Genomic DNA, 12,046 nt, shown 5'->3' with positions numbered 1-12,046 from the left:
CATCGCTTACCAAATGGTTGCTTCCTACAAAACAGGACATCTGCTATCAAGATGAAGTTCTCAAACCCTACCCAGACAAACCAGTTTGGTCAGTGCTTTTTTACTGGCCATTCCACTAACAGAAGTTTATTTCAGAATGCATTATAACCTGGAGGTTTGTAAAGGAACACTGGTCCTTACTGAGATGCAGTAGGATAATGGCTGTTAATTTCCCAGGAAGGTGTTGGTGAGGGCATTGTAGCGATGTCACACTGAAGGATGCGTGAAGAAAGGACATATGGGGCACTACTGACTTAACATGGCATCATCCTACCAGTCAGCTGGTGTCTGATTTTTCTGAAGGCTGTGGAAACATCTTGTATCAAGTAAAAGTACAGGGGAGGTTATGAAGAAGAAAGAAGCTTTATTCTTCAAAAGAAATGAGTCAATTGCTTCCTCTTACATTAAGCTTGAACTTACAGTTCATCCATTGTTGTCTTCATTGTGAATATTGTTTGTGTAGTCCAAGCCAAGAGAAAAGGAAACTGGGTAAGACCTGCATCTGATTTCTAATGGATTCTCATCTCACTGGTTGGCAATCCCTAACTCTGAGTAGGAAGCTGAGATTTCACAGAAAGAGGCCTTAATATCAAAGACGTGCCTCTGCAATCCCTATGAAAATGTTCTCAAATGTAGTCAATTTTTGAGACTTTGTAAAACAGCATTTTGCACATGTTAGATAGAGACATGTGAGAGTTTAATACTGAAGTCTCAAAATATTCCACGCTCACTTAGCAGATAAATCTCTCACCCACATGACCAGACTGCATAGCTGCCATTCGGAGAGAAATAGCAGGCGTGAGTCCAAACCACCGCTCCATCGCTGCTGAAGAACTTTCCCTATAATTGCTTGTGTTGTGTTTGATCAGGAAACTGAGAGCAGTTGCTAATCTTTCAGTGATCCTCTCTTCCCTTGCTGACCTTTAATCCGCATGAAAGAAGAAACCATCCAATTTAAACAGAGAAAAAAAAAACGCAATAGATTAGAACAAGAAGATGAGGGAGGCTGAAATGAGAAGGGCAAGCTGGATAAAGAGCTAGGAACCAGGAGGAGAGTGGGCTAATGAAGAAATTTAAGGCAAGGACCCTGGAAACTGGAGGAAGTTTAACTGAAGGAGTGTTTGAGAGCCTGCTGGAAGTAATCGGGGAAGAAATATTATCATTAAAATATTGCCACAGTCTGGTTTAATCCTATTTCAGATCTGAGTTAAGTCATGCCACTTCATGCCCTATTTTACACTACGTACAATACATATCTGGGTTGATGCATCTATTTCTGGGCATAGGTAAGTCTTTAATTTCATGTCAAATTGGTGTTAAACTAGTCTGCTTTGTCCTTCATATCTTTCTTCTTTATTAGTAATCCTAATTTACTTTATAAACAAGAATACTCCACTAATGTTAACTCTGAGCAGCTGGCATACACTGTACCATTTTATAGATGAAGAAGATGAGTCAGGTGAGTCATATAATTTGCTTTAGAACGAGCACAATGAATCAGTGAATGAGCCAGGAATCTAAATCCAGGAATTTCTGATCTCCTGTTTTTTCTGGAAATCTCAACTCATGCTTCCTGCTGTTTTTTCTCCAGTTACACTACTGAGATAACAAGTCTACTTTTCTTATTTAAATGTGCATTGCTCCTATTGATGTAACTGTTTATACTCAAGCAGTTACGAGCCAACAGTCCTCCTGACTTTAAAAGCAAACCCAGCTTATTAGTTACTGTTGCTTAATACTTCCTACTTGTAAGTTTGTGGTCTGTGTTGCTCAAAATAAGCTGAGAATTGTCCTCTTTGCTTTGTTTACATACTAGAGGGAAAAAAAAATACATGTTGGTAGCCAGAAAAGTATTTAAGTGAACAAGAGAAGGACAGACTCATTGTTTGCCTACACAAGTGTATCATACTTAAAGAAATGCAGAATGGGGTGGGAACTGAAGGAACATGAGACAACCATGAAAGATGAGAGGATGAAAAGGCTGGACTTGCATATTAATAAGAACTCTCCTTTAATTGGGAATTTCCTTCACTACATTGTTCTTTTTTCACCACCCATTGTCTTTCTTTTTTCCCCTCCCTCTGCTGTATGTGATATTTCTCGTTTGTTCCATTCTGTGCAAGAGCAGCACGAAGTTGGCTAATATCCTGATTTCTGAGAAACTGCAGTTGAGAGCATGCTACCACACAGTGGGGAAAGAAATGCTGAAAGGAACTCGTACAGAAATCAGGGCAAAAGCTTCTAACATCCCTCGGCTGAAAGAAGAGTTTTGAATTATTCTCAGAAAGGCAACAGTATCATGTTTACAGAATTGCTGCAAGGTAACTTTTATTCAGTACAAATGTCTTCCATTCAAGTTGAAAAAAATTAATGTCTTCTTCTGTAAGTGGGATATTTCAAAGCTAGGTGACAAGGAAACAAACCAACCAAACATCTGTGGGGTGTCAGGTGACTGGTTCAAACTATATTATAAACAGGTAAAAATATAATTCCACAATTTGATATTTCCTCCTTCTTCTCCTCTGACATTTGCCCCTAAGACCACCTGAATCTGCTGTTGTCCCTCCTTTCTGCGTAGGTCACATCACCTAAATCTCATAGCGCCCTTCCCCAGAGTGAACGAGCTCTATGGTAATCCTTGTAATAAACCAGACACCTGTTCTCATATTATCTGCAAAGAGAGGCAGATAGAAACAGCCCCATGTTCTTTATTGATGTTGTATACTGATTTTACAAATGCCTTCTTTTGCTGTTTACTCTGTCTTCCCTCTTGACTCATCGTTTATTTTTCAAAAAGTGAAGTTATGCACAGTAAGACACATATTGAAATAAAGATAGAGAATTTAATTGAAATGAGTGGATTCAGATAAACATAATCCAGGGTAGATCATGCTTAACAACCACATACCTTGAACTATTTTGGGAATTTTTGAATTTTCACTTACTGCTTGTGTTCTCAGGAAGGGAGTTACACTCTCAAGAGTCTGAGAAATAAGGTGTGGGTTTTTTACCTTTCTGAAATACATTTAGCCTCTGCTCACCTTAATTACTCTCCAGTTAGTTCATTGCACATGGCAATCCTCTATACATACACATAGTCCTCTCAGTGCTTTTTTTGCACTTCTGCGTGAGCATCCACTGAAGTTGCTCTTCAGTGGGGGCTGGGGGGGGGGGGAGGAAACAAGAAGAAACAGGAAAAATACAGTCCCAAAATATGCGTCCATTAGAATTGAAAGAAATTGTGTAGTATACACCCGCTTGGTCCTAACATAATTCCTTCTCTGTGCGCTAGCAGATCATTCCCTTGCCCTGATTATGTTGCTGACATTATGCTCGTGAGGGAAATTCCTTCCTGACTCCAGATTTGTTGAATTTATAATCCTGTTGATGTAAGCAAAGCTCACTGTATTTATCTAAGACCCAATTGTCCTATCAGTTCTACATGTAACCTCCTATTGAAGTACATAAGATTGCACACAAGTAGCTGAAAAGATGATTGAGACCCTGATATGGTTTCTGCTCTACAGTCATAGCTACAAGGTAACTGTAAGCCAGCACTGCCCTGACAAAAAAAAACAGAACAGTCTCACCATTTTCTCCATCATCAGCTGCTTCCCTCTACCATTCTCTGCACAGGCACAAGTATTCATGCAGGACCACAATTCAAACAATGAAGTTAAAATGAGCCTGGAAACAAAGGGTAAATATGTAATCTGCTTTTTAACATTCAACTATTTTTTCATGCATCTAAACTTTCTGAGCAGAAAGCCTTCAAAACTTCACTACAGCGTTCTGTTGCCTGACCTACCACTAAAAGACTAACCACAACAAGAGAGATGTAACATACCAACACTGCATGTTACCTCAGTAATAGTTTATACTGGAAACGTTTTTTTTCTCTGTTCTTTTATGATGGAGGGTGGGACAGAGAAAATGCTTTGATTTGGAAACACAGCTGTGGCACCCCATGAGAGCTGTAGGTTAGAAACTTCACGGTCCTTTTGTTTTCTGTTCACCAGGCTCTCTAGCCAGACAAAAAGGTATTATGTGTTGTGGTACCTGCTCTTTGAGTTGTCTAGCTTTATCTTTCCGTTCCTGTCCCACTCCTGAGCTGAACTAGCCATAACTAGGGATTCAGTTTTCTGTCTACCTGAAATCTCAACGATCCAATTACTTAAGACCAGTGATTACTGCTAGTTCCCTTCACTCATAATACCTTGACTGCAGCTGCTTTTAGATCTCCATCCTTATGGATTCTTTGTCTTGCCATTTAGGGAGCTCTGCCTCAGAATTTAATGACAGTTCTTGGTTATCTTTCAGCTGCTGTGCCTTTGAAGTCCAGTCCCTCCTGAAGGGAAGCCAGACGAGCCTCACACTCATACTGGAGTTTTTTATATGACCCAGATCACCTTCTGCACTAGGCGGAAGTCATAGAGGACACAAAATTTCCGTCATAACGCCGTCAAAAATTAATCCATCCACAGCGCAAGTAAGAAGTGACAGTCTCCAACTGGTCATTACTGGGCCAAATCTGAATAGCACCTGGCATCATTGGCAGCAAGACCCTGTCGGCAGGAAAAAAACATTCACCAAGAGTTGTCCATCGTGACAATCAAACTTAGTGAGAATCAGAATTAAGGAAATCTAATTTCCCTGGATTTGTGTCATGAGGTTAATTGGTTCTGGCATCTAACCCCACACAGGTCTTGGTAGAAGCTAAAGCCGATCTGGCTCCGGCTGCTGCCATGAGGCGGACCGCCACCTCTCTCTTCCCTCTCTTGTCCCAGCACGGCACAGCACGGGGCGGATCCCTTCGCCACTCCGACCACAACTCAGACTTGGCAAAATTAATTTCCAGTTGATTCGACGACCGGACAAAGGCCCCCTCGGCGGCAGCCCCCGTGGCAGGGGCAGCGGCTGGTCAGAGACCAAAGCTGCCCTCTCTCTCCCGGCTGTGCAACCTGGCGCTGCGGGGCCGGGCCGGGCCGGGCCGCGCCTCAGGTGCGCTCCCGCTGGGGCCGCGCCGCCACCTGCCGCCGCCCCGCCCCGCCCCCGCCGTTCCGGCCGCGGCCCCGCCGGCCGCGCCTGCGCAGTCGGCCGCCTCGCGGGGCGGGTGTCGCGGCGGGTGCGGGTGCTGCTGCGGCCGGCCGGTGCCCGGCGCGCGGTCGCGACTGGCAGGCGGCGGCGGGGCCGGGGCCGGGGCTGGGCCCGGGCCCGGGCGAGGCGGGGAGCGGCGCGCCCGCTGAGGGAGCGTGTGGCGCGGGAAGATGAACTCGCGCAAAGGTACCGTGCCGGGCGGCGGGGCGGGAGCGGCGGGGACTGACTGCGCGGCCGCCGCTCACGCCGGCTCCCGCTGTTCTCTTCTCCCCGGCAGTGCTGGCCCTGCAGGCCCGCAGACGGCGGCCCAAGCAGTCCGCGACAGCCGGCAGGAGGGACAAGCACCCGCCGCCCCACAAAAAGTGAGTACGGGGGGCCCCTGGCTCGCCGGGACGGAGCCTCGCGCCCGGGACAGCTTCGTGGCGTGTCCTTCCCTCGCGCTTTCCTCACCGCCGCCCCGTAACGTCCGTCAGGGCAGTCCCGCGGCCCGGCCCCTCTGCCCCGGCACTGGCCCGGCCCCACCGCGTGCTTTCACGGGGGAGCTGCCCCGCTGCCGCCGCCGCGACGGGCGGGCGGGCGCTCCTCCGGCAGGGCACACCGCCCGCTCGCCCCGGGCCGGGCCTCCCCGCGAGGGGTGTCGGCACGTTCCCCCGCGGACTGTCGCCAGCCCTGGCCCGGGCTCAGCCTCCGTCGGGCAGGGCCGCCCCGTGCCGCACGGGCCGCCCTTCCTCCGCCGTGCGAACCCGCGCCGGGCACCCCGGCCTCGCCGCGGGAATCGCTGCGGCGCTCGTCTCTGAAACATCCCGTGCGCCTGCACGGGCTTGGACTTTACAGAGCTCGCTCGTGTCCTTTTTGAATCACCCTCCAGTTCTGTCATCCTTCTGGTCTTCTTTCTCTCCTTGTGCTTTCTGTTCTGAGATTTCTTTCTGGCAGTGTTGTCCCATCTGTAGGCAGTCCTTTTTCTTACAGCCTGATATACCCATCCTGTGCTCTGCCTCCTGCTCCAGATCATTTCTCGTTCCCAGATGTGACTAATTGACAGCAATGCTGATACTGGTATTTTTATATTTATTTTTGTTTAAATTTCTGTTGGTTTTGCAGAAATGGACAGAAGTCACGGTCTGGTTCCCTCCCTCCCCCCCACACCGGTCTTCTGCCAACCCCTCATGTTCTTGTCACTGTCCTCTTCATCTTTTCTCATTCTCACAGTACCTGTTTTTACTGAACCATGTAGGAACATTCTTCCATCTCTATAGTATTCCCACTGTAGCTACTCTTTCCTAGGATAATGTGGCTTTGGACTCCCCCCCTATTTTATTTTTTCTCCTTGTAGGTTTACGTGCTTCTCTCACTAACTGTTACTGTGTTTTGTTCAGTTTTTGTTCAGTTTGTTCACCCACTTTATGGGTGACTCATTAAGTCACCAATAGATTCTCGTCTTTATTTTTGTTGCTTGAGGATCCAGTCTACCTACTTTGTTCTGATAGGGCAACCTATGTCCTGATGTTCCTCATGCCCCTCCTGTCCTAGTAGGTCAGTCTTTAGAACTGGAAAGCAGGGTATAGTAAATGGATGGATTTACGTGTGATGGGGCTAAAGATGTTGCTGTGTGCTATGGTGAATGATTCAAGAGGCAAGATCTTTTTATTTCTGATCTCTATAGAAAGAAATAGTAATACATCCCTGACCTTGGAGGGTTTTTTTTTTTTTAGTTACGATGAATATTTTTTTTCCCTTTTGAGATGGGTAAAAATAATGTAAGATGAAATGCTAGTGTAGTGGTCGTCCGGCTTTGACAGCTAACTTTTGTTCACATCCTGTTCTATTGCCGTTTCCTCCTGTGTTGTGTGAAAGCTGCGTTATGCTTTTAGTTGTGTGAGTTTGGAGTTATTGCAATGGAAACAAATTTTATGTGCAAGATATGTGGTCTGATTGGATTGGTTCACTTTTTTCTAAAAACCTTTTGGAAAGTCAGTTTGTAACATTACATGGATTTGTTTTGCCACTTTGAAAACAGAAATAACTTCACTTTTATTGTAACTCTAGGTTCAGAATTATTTTTGTAGCCGTCAGTTAAGTCTTAACCACAAGGTTATTAATAAACTTCTGTTCTACTTAGATGATACAGCATTTAATATACTTCTTAGCAGGACTGCCTTGGGGTGTCTTGCTAAATGAGCTTGTCAAAAGTTTGCATTCACAGACACTTAGTAAGTGCAGAACTGGTGCTTTCTTCATGTTTGCTGAAGAAACTGACTACCGTTAAGTCAGGGTGCGCAGTCAGCTGGTCATTTGCCACACTGAGTCGGCATTTCCAGATGCAATGGCCCAATCCGTTCAGTTGCTTTGGGAAACAGTGGGTTTGCTGTGGTAGATGACAGCTGTAGTTTCTTTTCCTGTTACATACGTTTTCTTTTCTCTTCCAACCACTGTTATGCTATGGAGACCTCCTACACCATTTTACGTTTCTTTACGAAAGAGAAACTCCTTTCAAGTTTTTAAGTCTCCTTGCATATGGCTAAATAGTTTAGACCCCCAAAGTAAAGCCAGCATTGGACATGATTTCAGAAGACAATCTCAACAAAAGTATCTGTTTTGTCCTGTTCCTAGCCTTGCTTTAAATTCAACTGCTACAGAATATACTAACGTGTTAGAGCCATACAATATCTGTGATGCACATCAAATGCACAGTCGCTGCAAATGAAAATGTTGATTTGAGGGGTGGAAATTCTGTACCATAAGTTCCCTGTAGTGAACTTGTTCACTATGTGACAATTGTGACTCGGTTTTGAATCCAAAGATTTTTTCTTTTTTTAAACTGTATTTCTTACGAAGACTCTTCTCTGCTGGGTCATAACTTTATAGAGCAACTTCCATTGTTGCTGGTAACAATGTGCTTCAAAGGAACTGCAGGATTCGTCTTCTGGAATTGGCTAGGAGAGTTATATCTCATTGTAGCTTACTTGCAGGCTTTTGTTAAGAGTATTAAGATGATGACACAAGAAGAAGAAATTACAGTGCTCTTTAATGCTGACTATTTTTTTGTCTGTTATGACCTTAATTGCCATAGAAGGCTGTGACATCGGTCCTGTAACTGCTCAGTGTTGACTCCTTAAGTCAATGATGAGAACTAGTGGAGGCGAATCCATATTTTTTTTTTTTTTATGTAATTGGGGGGAAAACCAAGAAAGTAGAAGTTAAGTGGCTCATATTCTGAAGAGAAGGCGCTTTGTCTTGAGTCAAGACTACATCTAAAGTTGCTTGTAATAGTAAAAACTGATTGGCATGGCCTTACTTTGACTTCAGTCATCTAGGCTACTGAAAAAGAATAATATTTCACTATTTGAAGATAACAGTTAACACTTGATTTTGGTTATAATAGATGGACTTGCATGCAGTGTGTACAAGCTGCTTATGTATTTTTTGAGTTGGGTGAAAGATTAATCAAAATGATTAATTTGGGTCCTCTGTGAATTATTTCTCTTTAAAAAGGAGATGTGCATTGAGAGAGGTCTGTGAAAAAGCATTTTCAGCAGATGCCCAAGCCTGTATTCAGAGATAAACTTGCTTATGGATAGACAAACCTGTTTACTGTCCTTTACTTAGTGCTAACGGAACCCAGTTATGTAAGAGATGGACTCAGGTGTGTCTATCTTTAGTATTCAGCAGAATAGTAGACTCTTCTTTATATTCAGACTGGTACTGGCTTCAACTGGAGCAAACTTCTATCTTTAATATTTTCATTTTGCTTGACTCTATTTCTAAGTGAATATGACAAAACCCAAGTGAATACTCAATCAGAGATTTGTCATCTTTAACACATTTATTATAAATTATTGCCTAAAGTTAAAGGATAGAGTTTTGTATGTAAAAAAAGTGCAGCTAATGATGTGTGGATCTATGGGGAGAGGATTAGGAGTGTTGAATACTTCAATACAAATGTATAAATCCAGATATCAAGACTGACTTTTCAAAATTCAGTTTTCTTGTAGAGAAGGTTTTTTGTTTTGTCTTTAAGCAATACTTCAGAACAGGTGATAGAGACCATGCAATACTGTTTTATAGTGGTGAAGAGTGTATATGTTAGGTAACATGGGAAGTGCCAGATGTCTGCACCGTGCACTGCCAGATGACTAACTTCTGGGACCCACAGCTGTATTGTACAGCTATCAAGGTTTTGGATATATGATATTACTATGGAATCTTAAATGTCTGAAAATCATTCATTGCTTTTGTTTGTCAGTGTTTCCCTACCACAGTATTTTTCAGCCTCTTTCAGTAACTCTTTGAGGAGAATAAAAATACCCATCTTGCGCAGGGTTACAGTGCCTTTCGTTAGCTTAATTTATTTTTTTGTTTGCAGAAGTTTTGCAAACCCTCCCCAAGCTTTTTCATTAGCGTTTTTGCAAAGGTGAGAGGGTGTGGAAGTGTGTATATGTGAAATGTGTGAACTGGGCTTTTTTTTGACCAACATTGGTCTGACACCATAATACGTGAATATCCTAGAGTGGGTATATATCCTAGGATAGATCAGCTTAGGAAGTCCACCCAGTGTTGTTTAATGGTGTGCTAAATATGCTTTGTCACCATTTCAAGGATTTAGTGTGTGTGGAAAAAAAGATAGGAAGGCATGCACACAATCCTTTTTGATAGCCATAGATTATCTAGACATAGGGCAAAAGTAAACCTGGAGAGAAGATTGTTGTTCTCATGGCTGTGCTAAATATTCAACTTTTGATTGCTGCCTTATCAGCATGAATCTTCTCAGATTGAGTTTGTGGTCGATCTCAAGCATTTTCTGGAGCAGTAAGAGTTGCAGAAGTAAATGTGTCTAGCTAAGATAGACATTCCATTGAAGACATAGCTATGTGGGACAATGAGAACATTATATCAGAACATTGTACCCAATTAAACTCTCTCCATTTCCTCGTTTAGAGATTACTGGTCCTGTTGAGAAACAGACACAAGACATTCGTTCTATTAATTTACTCTTAAGAGACAAGGATTTTGTATTGAAAATCTGATTTTTGCTTTAAATTGTGTTCATGTTTTTCAAGATTGCGGTCTTTAAGGATTGTCTGCTTGTCACCAAGAAAGCTGATGGCAAAGGTGAACTACGTTAACTAGTGAACTGTAGGGCAGCAGTGGAAACTGCACATGCATCTTGTAAGCATACCTGTACTTTGAGTGGATTCGCTGATAGCTGATGTGTTTGTCTTCCTGATGACTGTAATAAAAGAGTAAATCTATACCTCTACTGAAAACCATTTTAATTTGGGCTCTGGTCTTGATTGCATAAGACAATGAGCTTTATATAGTAAGCCTTATCTAGCTTCCTTTTCCTGTCTTCTCGTGTGAAAATGCTACTAGATTTGCTACTATGCACACAAACATATACATACACATGTATTTATACATAATAATGTATATAAAAGCTAAACATAATTTTAATCCTTATTTGAAGGAAGCCCAGGTCTAGGTATTGATGAAGAGGACTAGAAAGTTAGTGTTAAGGAAATTACAAAAGTGTTTCAATGCTTCCTCAAGTGTTTTTGTTATGCTTAGACAAAATAATAACTTTGTATTATGACAAGTAAGTTGTTTTTCTTAAAGCAGCGTCTGGTAAGTAGTTGCTGTGCCCATGAGTGTTCACTGAATGGATTCTGCTCACTGATCAAAGGCTACAGGTCTACCTCTTGGGCTTCCTATATGTGAATGACCATGAACTCCCACAGTCTGAGGTAGTCTTATATCTGCCCCTCAATTGTAATATGCATGAGGTTGTTGGTGGTTGTTTTTTTCTTTCTTTTATCTTTTTTGGTTTTGAGATGATTTACTGAAGAATGTCAGAGAAGCTAACGTTAATTTTTTAAAGGCTTTTGAAGAGGAGGTCTAGGAGGGATTCAGAAGGATAGTACCCAAAGTTATGCCAATATTCAATGAAAGCAAATGAGATGACTTCAGTTGTCTACAGAAAAAAAAGGACGAGACTGTTAAAAATGAAAACATAACGATATAGCAGTTGTATTAATAATAATTCCCTTTTCTTACTAGTTGCTTCTGTTATAATTCTGCCCAACTCTTACCTTTGTAATTTAGCCTGTATTTTAATAATCAATAACTCATTCTGTTCTAATTGCTGATGGAGACTTGGGGAAAGAGCCCCATTTTGCTAGGCTGTTTTTAAAAGGAAAAAAATATTGAAAAAACCTTTTATTAATATTTGAAGGAACAAAAAATTGTCTTTCTACCTGTCTTTACAGTTCCAAATATTCATATCTTTAAAATGCTGTTGGTCTCAGCCTTCATATATTTGAAGTGATAACCCTTGCTTCCTGGTTTTCCTATTGACACTTTCTTTTAAGACCCATATCTTTGTTTTCTCATTTTTTATTTTTAATCTGTTAACAGTTGTAGCACATTGTAAGACGGATGGTTCTATTTAAAGTTGGCAGAGTTTTGGTAGTAGTGTTCCTCCTGTGCCCTCTTTCTACCCCAGTAATATGCCTTTTAGGTTGAGCTCTGCTTTTGGAAACTATTGTGTTTGAATGGATCTCTGACAATGTGGAGAAGGTATGTGGAGAAATGGCTGGAAAGATAAACCTAGTGTAATAAAACATGTGTTACAGAGCAGAATTGCAGCATTCTGTATCTGTTTGAGCCTAAGATAACCATAGACAAAGTTTTTGTGTTCAACAGGAGATGTTATGAACAAGCTTTTTTGCTGAAAAAGGTGGCCTACTAAGTTTCAAAGTGAACTTCTGTAAAGGTAGTAACTTTCTTTGTGTTATGCACTGTTTTTAATTTAGCCTACACATTTGGAAATCCTGCGATTAAAACAGTGCATGTGTCTAAATACCACATATTCTGGTTTTGTCCATCAAAGCGGCTGGCAGACTTTTGACTTTTA

General features: G+C 42.3%; 1 protein-coding gene across 1 annotated transcript in view; it reads left to right on the top strand.

The window, feature by feature from the left end:
• The first annotated feature begins 5,306 nt into the window (after positions 1–5,306).
• The window catches only part of SRPK2 (SRSF protein kinase 2), a 157,697-nt gene continuing 150,957 nt past the window's right edge, over positions 5,307–12,046 (top strand). The window contains 2 exon segments of the mRNA XM_086609666.1: positions 5,307–5,322; positions 5,414–5,498. Coding sequence (XP_086465792.1) covers positions 5,307–5,322; positions 5,414–5,498 — 101 coding nt within the window.

Source organism: Tauraco erythrolophus, chromosome 4, assembly GCF_009769465.1.
Source record: "Tauraco erythrolophus isolate bTauEry1 chromosome 4, bTauEry1.pri, whole genome shotgun sequence".
In the NCBI taxonomy this organism is placed as follows: Eukaryota; Metazoa; Chordata; class Aves; order Musophagiformes; family Musophagidae; genus Tauraco; species Tauraco erythrolophus.
Note: the sequence above shows the minus strand (reverse complement) of the source record. Positions and strands in the feature narration are given on the sequence as shown.